Consider the following 16,862-nt stretch of genomic DNA (forward strand, 5'->3'; position numbering starts at 1 on the left):
ATCCCATTTGTTACATGACATGTACCATGTCCAATTTACATCAGAATTCAAAAGAGCTAATCTGTTCAGGAGAGATGAGGTGCTCTATCACAATGTTTTGAGAACTGGACTCCATAGGGAAGGAAGATTAAGCCACCGGCTTTCCTTCCCCTCCACACTCAGGATCCTACTTGAAGAGCCACACCTGCTTTTTTTTAACTGCTCAGGCACTCACCTGGGTTAGGCTGCCCTGACGCTGTATGTAATAATACTGATTTGATACATATTGCTGCATTTCCTCTCTTATGTGGTCTGACACACTGTAAAGTAGTGACAAATCCAGCTCTGTACACTCTCATTTCTCTGGAAGACTGTGCTTACTCACGTACAACAGACACCTGTGCCCCACTCATTTCAAGGAGAGCTGGAAACATCAAAATAACATTTTGCTTCCTGAGTGATAAAATGCAACTTGAATACAAGACTACTGGGAATATAATTAACTCTCCCTCAAAAAAAAGGAGGGCTTTATAACGATTTATTCATCACCCAACTCTCTGACTACGAGGAAGGAAGGCCCATGCCAACTAGAGCTAGCTGTCCTGTGGTAGTGCAGAAGTAAATAAAAAACTCATTCTCCCCAAACTGAGATGCGATGCTCAGATGGACAACAGAGAAAAACAGATAAACAGTTTTGTATGACCACATGGTTTTACTTTTCAGTCACCTTTGGCATCAGTTGTAACAAGGTTTCATAATACATCTCCAGAATCACAGTGATTAAGTTGCTATCCCATCTCTAACTCATCTTAAGATGCAAAAAAATACTTTTCAAGAGAAACGTCCAGTTGTTGGAAAGGCTCAAAATTACCAAAAGGTGACACTGAACAGGTCCAGGGAGCAGGAGGGTGCACAACAAACTCTCCAAACAGATCCAGCTGCCCCTTGGGCCATGGACTGTAGGAAGCTCCCACCAGGAGCCCACCAGCAAGATCCCACTTGGAAACTCATCCTGGTTGCACAGATTCCATAGCAATAGGCTGGGCGCGTTGCTTTACTTTCTACTCTGCTTTGAGCTTTCAAAATAGACACAGCAGCTGCCAGCAGCTCCTTCAACTGCCTCATTTCTTCTGTTTTTCTCCTTTTCTCATTTTCCTCCCTTTGCAGAAGGCCAGATTTCCCACACAATTTAACTATCACCTTTTATTTAAAGCCAATCTGAAATAATGTAACTCAGATAACCGACAACTTCACAGGTTCCAGAAAAACTTTCTGACTGGCTTCTCAACAAACAAATACAAACACAGGTGGGTCTGAATCCAAGCTGTCTCTGAGCATTTATGCGCTGGGAAGAAGACTTCATTCTCATCAAGAACATGTGATGACTGTCTTACTCTCCTCCACAGAGCACTGATAAACTGTGGTGTGGAGACAGGGAGGTGAGAAGAGGTGGAGGAGATTTCAAGACAAGTTTTCAAGCTGGCCTCTGTCATAATGAACCCCATCGAACCCCAGACACAAAGGCATGAGATCTTTCAGAATCTGAACACTACAGCCAAATCTCTATAGACTTTGGATTCCCAGGGACTCTGCTGCCAGGGTAACACCAACACTTCTTCAGGGCAGGAGCAGACATTTATGCTCCTCGTCTTAAGACACTGACAAAGAAAAATGAACTGAAAGACTGATTTAGAGGAAATTTCCACCTGTTCCACTCTGTTCCTCACTCTAAGGAATTACAAACACTGTAACAGTTCTTGCCCTGCCACAGCAGATTTCTTTATTTAATTTCAACATTGTGAAAGCAACTTCTCTTACAAAAACAAATGATAATTTATGTGTTTTATTAGATATTCTTGAGACAAAGATGCTGCTGTTCCCTTAACATTGCTTTCACTTTACTCTCACCTTTCCTGGTGACAATAACAGGTGTTTTCTTCTCGATGTCAGGTGAAAAATACCATGGAGGCAGCACAGATGAAGTAACAGTATTTAAATATCTCAACTGTATTTAGGGGAACAGACTGGAATACTGAAACCATATGGCACATATGACAGGAAATACTGTTGTCCACAAACACAGCAGAAGCAACCATCTCAGACATCTCTTAATACTATGATAGTTTCTTAAATTCGCACAAAACCAAGCATGGTTTCCCCGACTGGATTCATAAAGCCACATCAATTTTGGTCTGATTAAAGACTCACTCGAAACCACAAGAAGCAAAACAATGTTAAGTTTACTATGACTGCCACATTCCTGTGAATGCTAGTACAGAAGATGAATGAAGTCCACATGGCTCTTTGCACAAGGAATACAGCTCTGTTTAATATTAGGAATACGTGCCCCTTTATAGAGGTGATTTTTGGTTATAACAGAATGGATCATTTTGTTTCAGTCCAGTATCTGTCCTGAAATGAATGTGCAGATATTTCATTATTAAAATGTACATTAATATTACAAAGTTGAACGAAGACTTTTTCATGATGTCACTGGACATCAAAGAATAATCACTTCAGCTTTAAAGTACCTAAAGATTTTTTTTTTTTTTTTTTTTGCACAAAAAGGGCAGTTCTCTAAATAATGTAAATTAGCCACAACAGTTCATCAGTGTTCTCATTCAGTAAAGAAGGAAACAATGATGCTGTTTGAGCTACCTATAAGCATTTAGGGAAGGTAAGATACCCATAGAATTGTAGAATCCCGGGATGGCCTGGGTTGAAAAGGACCACAATGATCATCTAGTTTCAACCCCCCTGCCATGTGCAGGATCGCCAAGCAGAGGTTGCCCAGAGCCACATCCGGTCTTGGCCTTGAATGCCTTCAGGGATGAGGCATCAACCTCATTCAACCAGTTATAGACCAAAAAAAAAAAAAAAAGCCAACCAAACTCCAAAACTTCTTGAGCAACACTTTGGAAAGAAAATCTAACACAGCAGTGACAGAATTATTTCTAGCTTTGAAGCAGATGTAAATTTATACAATAAGCTCACTCGTACAGGCACCTGGTTTGCATGATATAAAAATGGTACCTCGAGATCGAGGTCTAGCACTACTGGTATAAATTATGCAGATGTGATACAGAAAACTGTGATAGTTTCTATAAGGCTGGAGATCAAACTACTTTGGCTTGTCTTTAATCAAGCTTGACAGCTTATAAGAATTATATTGACTTGGTACTCCCCCCGCACTGCCTGTACTGAATGAAGTGATTTGGAATAAGACTGTTAAAGATCAGTACAAAACAGTGAAGTTCTGTGTATATCCACAGATGAGAAATTTTGCATTCTTTTCCCACTGCCAAAGTACCCAAATTATAATCTGCAAGAGCAAGCTTATAGTTCCCATGAGCTGGAAGAGACCATTGTGATTTTATTTTACTGAACTCAAGATTTCTTCTCATTTGAAGAAAGATGCTTACCAGAACAAAGTCCTGTTTTCACTTAGGCTGACAAAGCAAAGGCAGAATTTATTCAGTAGGTCAAAGCCCCAAGCAAAAATCTGTGGTCACTGTCCCTTGCTGTATCAACTGTCATGAGCAAAAAGAGTTTCGTTCTATCATATCTGATTGCCTTTCAAACATTTTATGCAGTATTAGATTGTCTCTGGGCCTCCTTTTCACTAGACTAAACAAGCCCAGCTTCCTCAGCCTGTCTTCAGGGGACATGTGTTCTAGGGCCCCAACTATCTTGGTACCCCTCCAGTTTTCAGTAAATAAGATCCACTGTTCAAAGGAAAATTAAGTATCCTTTGTATCCATTGCAGTAGCACAACACTGAAAGAGTTAAAAATAATGCAGATATTCATCATTTGTGTGGAAAATCTGTGCTCTGAAGGGCTGCCCAATTTTCAGTAATTATAACAACTTTTTTGATGTTAAAAGAATGTATGCACAGACCATACATTTCCTTCTAAGACCAAAAGAAACATGTTTTTCTGGTGAAGCTTAATCAAAACAGTGTTTTCATTGTGCATTCCTGATGGCTCTGTAGCTGAAGGGAATTAATTTTTCTTTAACCAGCAACTGGGACTGAAGGGAGACCAGGAATTGTGCTGTATACAACCATTTTGGGGTAGTCCTCCCATAAGTCCTGAAAGGCTTAGGCTGACTACACAAGGCCTCTGAGGTTAATCTTGCTATTAGGTAGCTCTGTAAACTGTATCTATTTACATTTTTATACCTCTCAATGCTTCATGACAAGGCTGTAGTAAAGAGAATGTGAATGCTTGTATCTTGAAAAGCATGGAACCAAGCTAACAAGCCTACTTCCAGTACTGCTCAATGAAGTTTGAAAGGACCAAGACCTCCTGCATGCTGAGAGAATTATGCTTGCTCTGATACATTGGAGTTATTTACCCTTCTTTTAATCTCTCTTTACTCACTGCACTGAATGTTCTTGCATAAGGCACATGTTCAACAATGCATGCTCTGAACACAACAACGCGTGTGAATCCATGTACTGCAACAGCTTCTTACCTACAATGTCTTCATAGGCATTTTCTTCTAAAGTGCTCTTAGATCCAAACTTATGCTGGCTCTCGGTCCCATTTTCAGTGGGGGAGGAAGGGTACAATGACTGTAGACTTGACGCATCCTCAAACTCAAACGATTTTCTAAAGTTCAAAACAAGAAGTAATTAGTAACTAGAATGCAAAATGACTCAAACTGTTATCTGAGAGGTTAAGAAATGCATATAAACTGACTGAAAAATAAATTGCACGTCATGCTTCAAGAGGACTTGCAGAGGACCCTCAAGTCCTGTACTGACAGCAGTCTTCAGTATAACAAACTATGACACTTTTATGAGATTGGAAGTATTGTTATCCCCATTATACAGAGAAGGAGAAAATACAGAGAAAGTATGTGACCATTTTCAAAGGTTACAGAGTAAGTCAGCTACACAGCTCTCAGATTATACGTTTTTTTGCCATTGCCAGAAGTCCAAGAAAAATGCAGCTCTTTCTCCTCAAGAAAAAGACATTTCTCTGGAAAGCTATTCTCTACTGGTTGCCCTAGGAGATGTAAACCTTAGTTTGAAAACACTTGCAGGTCTTGAAACTTCAGATATCTCTCCATGTAAAGGACAGTGTGAAAATGCCAAAGTCAGTCAAATGTTAAAAAAAGTCACCTAATTCTCTTGCACAGCCCATGTGAAGCACTGGCAGCAAAGCACAAAGTATGGAGGAAATAAATGCTGTCTGGGGTGGATGAGTAATCCTTGCTGATGCTTGGGTTCTGAAGATTTGAGCTTTCTGGTAAAAAAAAAAAAAAAAGAAAAAAAAAAAGCAAGGAGCAGCTTGCTCAGATGGGTTCCTGGAGGAAGAGAGTCCTGGCCCCTCTTGCTCAGGTTTACTCCCCACACCATGGGTGAGAAGTCTGGCCCCATACGTGTAACTGGACTTAGGATAATAATGCACACTGCAGGAAGCTGATGTTAAGACCTCCCTATTCCCTGGTTTGCACAACTCATGTTCTCTAAGACAATATCCACACTGAAGTTGGGAGGTACATGGTCTGCACTGCCAGCTCTACCAGAGCTAGTGTTCATCTGATTGATTGATTTAGTGCTAAAGATGAAATGGACTGAAAAATGGGCTCACTGAAGAGTGTTGCTGTAAGGCTTGCGTAGGCTGTGCTGATTCCCATACTTTACTGTTACCCAACACAGATTAACATTAAATCATCCCACCACTCCTCTCCCACTCGTCAGTATCAGACCTCTAGCCTCCAGGGAACATTCATCTCACGTGGATATTAAATGTGGAAGCTACCTGGGCACCAGGTCCTCAGAATACGAAGTGGTTCTTTGCTATCAGGCTAATAAGACAGACTTCCTCCATTTCATTGTGAAGTTCAATTAACAACCAGAAAAGCTGCTCTCAGCCAAATTATTGAAAGAATATATATCCATAGTCCCCTCACATGACATTCCAGCTTGAGAAAACCACGCATATGTTCCAAGGAAATGAATACCTACTCTGTAAAATGTCAAACTGATTTACAAGAATCAACAGATACACATGATAGCACCACGAATTCTAAAGCCTACACTTCTCTAATCACAACTTAAATTGATAAACTTTGCTTCTGCTTTGAGTTCCTGCCTATCAGCACCATTCAGGACCAAGAGTCCATTGCTGAAACACGTTGCCCCATTTTCTAATAAAATTACAGGAATCTCAGCCTGCAGAGCAGCAAGCACAAGCACAAACTGCACTTCTCCCTGAATAAAGCTTTCAAAATTTCAGCTCAAAAATGAACTGCAACAAAATACTGTGGTTCTTAGATGATCTGTATGGCCCCAAATTCAGTGTGAGCAAGTAATCAAAGATCGACTTTGTCTACTTAGTCACAAGGTGATCCTGTGGCAAGAATAACCTCTCATGATCCATTCCTTCCTCCACTCACCACGCAGACTTTATACATGCTGTTTTATGACTTGTCCCATAGCTTTCCAATAAAGACTATTATTTATATCTGAACATTGAAAAAGCATTGTTTGTCTTCTGTACTTTACATACGCTATGCTGCAAAATGAGGTAAGCTTTATTTCATAGATTCTCATTAAAACCTCAGTTTGCTCTAACTGAGATTATTGCCAGGACTCCAAGATAAGCACTGCTAATCAAAGCTTGGCTTCCCACATTTTACCCCTTCTCTTTCTCAGACACACACACACACACACACACACACAAAAAAAAAAAAAAAAAAAAAAAAAAACCACCAGCAGAATTGTCTGATCCACTAAAGAAACAGGTGTTTCTTTAAAGAAGATAATCTGATCTTCTTTTTCTGCCCTGGAACACTTCAGGTCAGGTTGTGCTGACATCAACTTGTAATTAATTAAGACACCATCAAATACAGAATCCTTAGTGTTCCTCTGAAATGTTGTCTAGTAGCTACTTACAAAGTTCATCACTAGATTTCAGCTGTACATTGTACACATTCACAGACAGCTGAACACGTTCAAAATGCAGTAGTTTAAATGTTTACCAATGATTCCTATAGTTTTCTAAACAGAGAGCAGAATGAGTTTCACCATTTCCAAAAAGCCAATGGGAATCATGTAATTAAAACAAGTCAAACTCCACAGGCTACTGTGGAAACATTGCCACATACTCTGCTCATTATTAACTCAAGAATAATCTGTGCTAAAATATAGTTTTCTCAACATTAATCCTCTGCAGCTGCTGATAGTAACTTAGGAGAATATTTCTAAACACTGAATTAAACAACCTCACCACTATCATATAAAACTGACACAACTGTTGTGGTAGCAAGCTTTGGAAACACAAATCTGCTGCAGACATGTTTTGCAGTAAACAGACAGAACTATAACAGATGAGTTACGGTCCTGCTACAAGGGGGTAATGAAATTATGCTCCATTAAAAATCTCGTGTAAGGGCATTTGTGCCAAAATGACCTAAAGTCTTTTCCAGGCATTTGAGGAACGCAGGTTGGAGAACTCCAAAACTGTGGCTATGCAGGAGTATTTCACCCATGCATCCCATCCATGCCGTCCAGCAGAAAGAAAAAAAAAAACAAACCACACAATTCCTAGCATTTCTCAGGTCAAAAGCACTCTATCGGGGGGAGAATCTGACCTATCGTTACTAAAAGTAAATAAACAAATAAATAAACCACAGCTACTAATTTGAAGATCAAGCAGGAGACATTTCCTCGAGTTTTACCTATTCTGGGATTTTCTGTGAAAGCGTGACTCTTTCTTCTGCCGTCTGGTCACAGGGGGTGCAGGGGTGGACGGGAGGGGAGGAGGAGCAGCAGGCGTAGGAGATGGAGGTAGGCCATTGCTTGGTTTGCTCTTGTGGGTTTTGTCTGCTTCGTACTCAAAGGTGCGTTTGGGCTTGGGGACAGGATTCACCACGGCGTTTGCTGAGCTTTCAAGGAGCAGTTTAGGGTCGGCGGAGTTTGCTATAACTCCCTGCTTTGTCTTACTGCTTATCTCAGCCTCAGTAGGTGTTTCTGGTTCACTCCCCAAAATAACACTCCCTCCTTTGCTGTTACTTAGGTTTTCACTCAGTCCCTCCACTGCACTCAGAGACTTTTTCCTCCCTTTATCAACACTGTAACAACTGCTTGGTAACTGGGGGAGGCCCCTGCCAGGCTGCTCTTTTAGCGCTTGCTCGATCTTCTGTATTCTGTTGAGCACAGCAGAGGACTCTTTCCTCATGTGGCCCTTGAGAAAAGCGGCAGAAGGAAGATCACTCCTGCCTGGTCTCTTTTCCACCCGATGGCAGGAATCCCTGTCCAGCAGTTCCTCCTCCTCTGTTTCTGGGTAAGAGCACTCAGAAAACGTTCGGCTCATTCTTCTGAACCCTTTAAAATCAAACGTCTTGTCGCTGCAAGGAGAGGTCAGCACGCTAGGGCAGCTCTCACTGCCCGACCTCTCCGCAGCGTCCCTCTTGTCCACACACACGTTCATCCTGGGAGACGGCTCCCGACGGCACTCCCATTCTGTGATCTTCTGCCTGATGTCCAGCACCTGGGAGCGGACGCTCGTCCGGCTGAGGGATAGGCTCCTCAGGTTCACAGCAGTGCCTAGGGACAGAGTGCTCCGGGCCAGAGGGTGGCTCCCTATTGCATCCCCATCATGAGCCTCCTTCGGGCTCTCCTTTTGGTCCTCCGCCTTGAACACAGACAGCCTTTTATCCAAAGCTCCCACGCTGATGGCTTTGAGAGGGCGGCTGGGAGAGTCAGTGTCTGATGGGCTGGTGGAGGTGCTGTGCAGCACGGATGCGCGGCTGCTCCAGTCCTTGAGGCGCAGCCGGGAGCCCGATGCCTTGGTGAGACGCGTGGCCTGGCAAGAGTCCTCGCTGTCACTGAGCGGGTAGGCTGGGCTTCTTGGCGGGGACAAAAGAGGCGGTGGAGAGACTGACTGACACCTAGAAGCAGAAAGAAATAAAACATCAAGTCCTTAGGGAAACTACAGCTATGTGCCAAGCTTCTTCTGGCTGCAGGCAAAGCAGGGGCTGTTCACAAACCACAAAACTACCCCAAAGGCACGAGATACCGATCAGCCACAGAGTCTGGAAAGAGAGAAACAGCACTTAGCTGAAGTCAGTGACAAGCTGAGCATTCAGCACGTTCAAAGCCAGTTTTCTCACCTCTATTTGACCCCAACTTCTTCAAGTTTCCTGAGTTTAAATACAACAAAAATATTCTCATAGCAAACCATTGCCTTGAAAGCATCTACCAACTCCAACAGGACAGATTCCTGGCCTCCCAGATAAAGGATTCCCTCTGCAAGAAAAGGAGATCATCAGGGAGAAGATTCCCACTGCAATAATTGTTAAGGCTGACCAACAAGCAGACGAGTTTACTCGCTGGCTGCTTGGGTAAACCAGTTTCAAAAGCTGTCAGTTTTTAATTCATAATATCTGAAGCAAAGGATCCTTGTGGTCAGCAACAGCATTTTTGCCACAGCATTTCAAATCCCCAATGTATACAGTAAATTAAATAAGACTGGAAAAAAGAAGATATGTTTTGTCTTCGGTCTGATGTTGTTGCAAATGGATTAAGTCCTCCTTATCAAAGAGAACAGAAGTAACTCTATCAAAAGAGTATTACAGACTGAAAAACACAGACTAATCTTCCCACATTCCACGCTGAAGAATATTAACTGTACAGAAAGGTCTCAGTGTTACCTTGGAAAAAACCCTCAGAAAAAGTATTTGCAACGATTTGCAAAATTAGCCATTGTTACTTGGATGGTGTACATTGCTACAAAGACTTTAAAAACAAAAAAGACAAAAGGAAATTAAACAACCCATTAATCACCAGTGATGAGCCAGCAACAAAAAGCAATAAAAAGCCAAAACCATGTCAAAAAAGGGGGATTTTTACTGCTCTGCCACAATGCCTGCTTACAACCACAGCAGAAATAATCATGGCTCCTTTGACATTTTGCCCTAGGAACCTCTCTGTTTCAAGAAGCAAAGAAAAAAAGGAAGGACCCCTGTGCACTGACTTGCGTACACAGCCAAATTTGCATTCTACAAAGACTATGAACATCAAGTTAAGTTTTTCTTGTTTGGGGGTTTTTTGTGCATTTGGTTTTTATAAAATATCTTGTACACATAAAATCCAAGCGGAAGATTTATTTTATTTTATTTTATTTTATTTTATGACCAAAAGAAGTCGCAGGAGCAAATATCAGCTGCAGCAAAGGAGAAAAAGGCACAGAAGATCCCTGCTGCTAGGTGCTTTTTTTCCAGTAGCCAGTAGAAACCCACAGACATGGGTGCCAACCACTATGCATGAATCTAATGGTCCGGAGCACCAACGGAATTCCTGAGAAACATACTTTGAGATATTTTCTTCTCCTTGAACAACATAGCCCCAAACCAAATCATGAGGCTTCATCCCAGTTTCTTATAGATGGTAATACTTTGCAACCAAAGTTCAGAAGTATCAGAGAAAAAGGGAAGTTCTAATCAGAAAAAGACAACTATGAAATTGTCACAAAAGGCACTTTTCTCTTTTTCAGAGTCCTGGGAAATCAAGCCTTTTTTGCACAGAAGTTGCACCTTTTGGTGCCTTCTCCTCCTTATTCAATTTTAAAAAAATAAACATACATTCTTATGGAAAAGACAGATCTCACACCAAAGACGACGACAAATGCTTCACTAACAATTACTTAAAGCTCAGTGAAAACTTTTCTTCATGTTAGGTCAGAAAGGATGCATATCAGAACACATTCTTTTCATTTTGGGTCCCAGAAGTTCAATTTCCTGTCATTCTATGCAGCTTCAGACAGGTGTCTTAAGATATCTGTAACAATCAAAAGCAGGTTACAGTGGATGCGGTTTTGGCTGGTTGTCACAGCAGAGTTTGCAGAGAATTACCTAGAATTACCTTGGCCTACTGCAACTTAAATCAGCCTCGTCAGACCTGGACGGCTGCCATGACTCTTCATTTTTCCCTGCTGTCTTGTTTAGATCTCTTCAGTTTAACACCATGATTATCAAACGTGTATTACTCTTAGCACTCCTCTAGCTTAAACTCAAGTTCACATTCTCCTTACATCTGTATGTCACATACGCCTGCCCTAGAGCTGCATTGACATTTGCCTCAGCAATACAAGGATTTTGAAGTGGAAATGTATTTCACACATAAAGAGCACGGCTTCCATTGCATCCTTTGAAGTCACATTAACTAAATCTACTGTTAGATTCTGCTAAGGGACTGGACAGACCCTGCAAAGAGGCTATGCAGAACTCTTCAGCACATATTAACACTTCTTCCCTTTGTGGCATGGGAAAATTGACATCCAAATTAATTAGGCTCCTCGAGATTTAAAAAACTCAAATGATAATGTGTTTTGACAACAGGAATAAAATAGAAGCCAATAGGGGGCAAATTAGTGAGAAGATAGCAGAAGAAAAGAACATAGAGACAATTTTCTCTCTGACTCTTGGTCACTATAAGAAACATACTATATGTATTTCTGTCACTTTTCCTTATCTGGGAAGCTGTGACCATCTCCAGTCACCTTTATGATGCAGACAGACATTTTCCTATCATTATTAATATTATTTTTTACTTACGCTGTGGTTGATAGATGCCAATCAGACTAGGAGCTCAATCTGTGGGTACCACAGAAATCATTTCTGCAACAGCTCTGCTGCAAAGAGCATAAAATCTGGCAGAAAAAAATCCTGTACCTAAAAACATACAAATTCACCAAGGAAATCTACAAAGGCTATTCTAAGATGCAGTTTATTAGCCATTCCAGGATAACTCCACATAAATGCAACACATTTATCCCTGTGTATGAAAACAGCCTTGTGAAGGAGGTACCTTACTTCAGCTCCATTTTACCATAAGGGGTATGGAGCATAGCTTCTATTTATTGGATCCATGCTTCCCATTCTAGGCTCCTGTCTTATATGTGACTCACCAAGCAAATTTCTTTGCGTGACGAACAGACCATCAACATCTTATGTTTATCTAATTGTTCATAAATTCTAAGTTGTCTTGTTTGTGATGAGGTGTTACAATTTGTTGTTTTGATTGTTATGGCTTCGTTTCTCCGCTGTGCAACTGTACTTAAAAGGCAATGAAGAAAAATCAGGAATAATGTTTACAAATGCCTTATGCGGAATATCTGGACCCCCCAAAATAGCAAGCAGTGAACACAAGGTCCCTGAAAGCATCCCGCCATTCATGTGTGGACCAGACTCCTGGTCTCTGTTTGATGTTGCTCATCCAACAGCTTTTAATCATATACCACTGCTGTTTTCATTCAGAATATTTATGTTTCTGATAGAAATAGGAAAACCATCTCTCTCTCATCTTCCCAGTTGTTTTCACCTCTGGGAAGAGGTTTGTTGATTCACCAGGAGATGTGCAAGGGGGAAAAGTAAGGTTTGCATGACCTGCAAAAGTTACAGTTGCACAACATTTCTACTTACAAAATACAAGTCACTCTTCTAAATTCTAGGCTTCTAATGAAGCGGCGGCACTTCATGCTTGATCTTGAACCCCTGAAGGCAGTTAAACTCCCACTCACTTCCTCTGCACAAGTTTGGGACCGCAGAGCAAAAAGCCCTTTTAAGACATGTGTGTTGTCAAGTACTTTGGATACGATAGTTAACAGATTGTTTCACATCGTGTTATTCTGTAAACTTCAGTCATTCAGTTAGAAGAAATAGGAATAATCCAACAAGAAAGAAAAGCAAAACCTCGTCTCTTTGGCCTCAGGCACGCTTTCGCTGAAGGACAGTGGCAAATAACAGAATCAAGAAAATAATTCCAAAAGCCAAACAACAGATAATAAAATGTTCCTTCCTTCAAGTAACCTACTTCTCTTAGAACAGTATTCTCTCAAGGGCAAAATAATTCCATAGTCTTTTAAATGGGTATTATTGGACAGAAACAAATAACTTTTAATCATTTGTAGACAGTTTGTTAAGCAAAATGCTTTTATTGAAGTTTCCTGCATACAGAATGATGTTGTATGGCATCTTACGAACATGTCATTACATACACTGTCAAAATATTGTGGATAAACAGCAAAACAAATAAATGCAGATTTCTTAACAAGTTTGCTTGAGCAGAATCTTCCTCCAAGCAGTGGTATTTGAGTCTAACCACACTTCAGAGAACGCACAGGAATGTATTGCTCCAATTCCCCAAGCGATGCATGTAATCCTCCAGCATGCATCCTGAGATGAGCAGCTCTCCAACTGCTGGTCGGTCAGTAGGCACAGTGAATTGCCATCTCAACAGCAAACACCGGTCAACACAGCCCACTGTGACACGTAAACTGGTCATGCACAAGCCCTGAGCTACCTTCACAGTGGGACTCACTGCTGCACAGCAAGGGAGCAGATGGAATCTGAGAGATTTCCATCCCTTCCGAGCATGCTTTGCTGCTGTGAATTGTTCCACAGAATCACACGATCACAGAACGGCCAGGGTTGGAAGGGACCTCAAGGATTGTGAATCTCCAACCTCCCTGCCACATGCAGGGCCACCAACCTCCCCATTTCATACCAGACCAGGCTGCCCAGGGCCCCATCCAGCCTGGCCTTGAACACCTCCAGGGACAGGGCATCCACAACCTCCCTGGGCAGCTGTTCCAGCACCTCACCACTCTCTCTGTAAAGAAACTCCCCCTGACATCCAACCTAAATCTTCCCTCCCTCAACTTAAAAACATTTCCCCTTGTTCTGCTGTTATCTACCCTTTCAAAGACTTGATAAGAGTTCCGTAGCATAGCACTTGGAGCTCTAAATATATATGAACTTAAAGTTCCAACTCAATCTCTTCAGTTTCTTTTTTCCTCACTCAAACAAAGAAAAAAAGTTGCTCTACAGGAACTGTGGTTCTCAAATAGAGATATATCTTCCAGTGTGTGTCTGGAAGATTATTTTCTCTAATAAGGGCGAGTATCGTGTGCCGTCTACTTTCTACTTCTTAGAGAGTAGTGACTTCTACTAGTATGATGGACTACAGTGGAACTCTATCTTATTCACATCAAGAGAATCACTTGTTGCGCTGCTTTGAGGTAATTTGCACCCTAACCATCACAAAACAGAAAATGAAAATGCTGAAATTATACTCTCTTTGTGAGGTCCCTAAGCAAGGCTGACTGGAACTCAAAATACAGGTGGTGGAGAAGGGCTGATTCTTGGGACCATAAATATCTGAGCCTTCACTCCATATCTCACTCCAAAGTTGGGAAGTTGCCAGTTTTAAACAGGACTCTTTTCCTGCCTGCACCTTGTGGGTGTTAACCATTGGCTGTGAGGAAAAGAGAGAGAATTTAATTCTTGGAGAATATTCTGAAAGCAGGCAGCACAAAAGCAGTACCAAAAGCAGCGAGCCTGACCTTTTGATCCAGTTAAATTGGTGTACAGCTCCTGCCCCCTTCCATTGCCAAACATTAACTCTAGAAAAGGGAAGAAATGAGTGGCAAACAGCGTAGGCTTTACAAATCCCATAACTTCATTAGCTAGCTTTTAAAAAGAGGAGGCTGCAAGAGCTGTGGCTATAAAGCTGCCTTTATACTTCTTCTGGATGCAAGAGCAAGGTGAGTACAAAGAAGTTGCATTTGTTAAGCATTTTGTTTCCATTATCCACAAGATTTTGTAAACACTAATAAAAATCTTGAGTTGCATTTCTGATGTAGGATTAAAAGTGACTGGAGGGTGGTTAAGCGACTTCCTCGAGGAAGTAATTCACACCATTCTAGCCCTCTTGAAATGTCAGGAATGATTGCACTGATCATTCTTTTCTGAAGGCAGACAAATCAGGAGAAGCTGCTCAGCACTCTTTTAGGTCTGCAAATCCCACTGACTGTGTTTAAACTTACAAAATACTAACAGTTTTTCACTCTCTCTATTCCAGGTAATTCCCTGTTCCAAAAAGGTCAATCCTGTGGGAGCCCATTTACTGAAGGATGAACAAGGAATGCGTTGACAGAAAGATGGTGGGTCTTTCCAGGCTCCTGTTGATGAAATCCCATCATTTCATAGAAACATGGAAGTTTGGCAAGCTGAAAGTCACCCAGCACTGTTTATATTCCTCAGGACTTTGTGCTCCTTTTGCTGGGAAGATGTTGCTTTATTAGTATATTATTTAGCTTTTCTGCTTATCCCTGATTTTTCTCAGAGCTTGGCATCCTTTTAACAAGATAGCCTAATGCATATCAGAGCAATGTAAATAAAATCTGAATTAGCTGTAACTGTACACGTGTTAGTTTGTGTATTTAGCAGATTTGGTTGCCATATAAGAAAAGAAACTTCTCATTTCCATAACAAGCATTTAAAGAAATCTGAAACTAAAGCAACAGACGTTTCCTCCTTGTGTGAACAGCAAAACTCAAAAACAACAACAAAAAACACTTAATTAACCCAGTAATTGAGTTTCAGAGAGTATTTCTCAAGAAAAATGTGAATAAAACTATTTTTATTCACTATAACATGACTGTCACACAGACACCAAAAAAGAAAGCAATTTTTAGTCAGCTAAATTCTGACTACTCTCTGTACAGTCTCACGCTGCTCCAAGGGCACTGTTGCCAGGACATCATTCAGCAAACAAACAGAAAAGCCCTCCGCTTTTAGAGACATATTTGTGAAAGCTCATGACAATAATCCATACTTTTACACAAATAAGATATGGAAGAACTACTGCAGTATAAAAAGATGCCAGGCATGTCTCTGTAGGTGTAAAGCAGTAGAATAACTCAAAGGCTAAAAAAACATCATGACTTTGAAGAAGCGTTGAGGGATACTTGGCAAAAAAAAATATTTCTCTGCATACAAGGACTGAGAATAACTGGGAAGTCAGACTGGTCTAACTGGGTGCTTAGCACAGGGGGCAACACATCACAAACGTGTGGCATGAAACGGCTTTGCTGATCAGCCAAGACAACCAAGAGGAACACGTGTAATGATGATACTTTGAATTCTGACATTCTCTTTCCAAGGATGAATGACTGTCTAGGTTTGAGCAATTTCTCTACATGCTGCACTAAAGACAAATCAAATCTTTCTTTAGATTAATTCTACCAGGAGCAGAAAGGGATGCCAGGATGAGTAATGCTGATACTCCTTGTAACCGAGGGCCATGGGAACATTAAGACCAGCCAAAAGGGACCTCCTGGACTACTGAGTCTAAACAGATCTCATAAATGTTAGGCAGTAAGCCTGTCTGTTACAGCATGTTCTGTACATTGGCATAGCATACGCTATCGTAATTCTCTATATTTGTCAAATAGGCAACTACAGGAGATACTAAATTTTCTTAAATCTAAATAAGGCTTATGATAAGTAAGGGAGATGAACTTTTCACACTCCATGCCAGGCCATGGCAGTTAGGTGGTTTTTGAACTGATTCAACATGGTAATGAAGTAAGAAGTAGAACTTGTCTTTTCTTGCCTCTGGCTTGGAAAGGAAAGTGATGTAAGTGGCAACTTAATAGCCACTCTTCTACCAGATCCCCTATTATTTTTGAGCTCTCACCAGGAGTGCAGCTCAAAATCCCCAAAACCCTGCATAACAGATCATTTCCTCCTTTACTGCTGACTTAGGGAGTTTGGAAAAAAACAAAACAGAAATTACTTTCCAAACTTAACAGTGAATTTGCATAATAAGATTGTTTGCAAGAGGGTCAGCCTCATGAATGTGTGCTCTTGTTAAAGGAGTCACAGCACTTCGACAGAACAAAGCAATAAGATCTGCCAAAGTGTATGAAGATCCTGAAGTGCTTAAAGAAATAATGAAAAATAGAGACAGTTTACTAAACGATGGCTGCTAGGACTCTGTGAATCAAACAAAAAAAACAAAAATATTAAGTGTTATGTGCTATTTTTAAATAGCATAGTTCCTGTGTTCTCAAATACTCAGTT

General features: G+C 41.0%; 1 protein-coding gene across 4 annotated transcripts in view; it reads right to left on the reverse strand.

Moving 5' to 3' along the window:
* Positions 1–16,862, reverse strand: part of DENND2B (DENN domain containing 2B) — a 153,609-nt gene that overhangs the window by 51,414 nt on the left and 85,333 nt on the right. For 3 of the 4 annotated variants that reach the window (XM_042882046.1, XM_042882047.1, XM_042882048.1), the window contains 2 exons: positions 7,674–8,885; positions 4,458–4,594 (listed from right to left, as the gene is read on the reverse strand). In XM_042882046.1, the coding sequence (XP_042737980.1) occupies positions 4,458–4,594; positions 7,674–8,885 (1,349 nt within the window). The remainder of the gene's footprint in view (positions 1–4,457; positions 4,595–7,673; positions 8,886–16,862) is intronic. The other variant, XM_042882049.1, reaches the window with a different exon arrangement.

Source organism: Lagopus leucura, unplaced genomic scaffold (assembly GCF_019238085.1).
Source record: "Lagopus leucura isolate 7727_CA_CO unplaced genomic scaffold, USGS_WTPT01 Super-Scaffold_100033, whole genome shotgun sequence".
In the NCBI taxonomy this organism is placed as follows: Eukaryota; Metazoa; Chordata; class Aves; order Galliformes; family Phasianidae; genus Lagopus; species Lagopus leucura.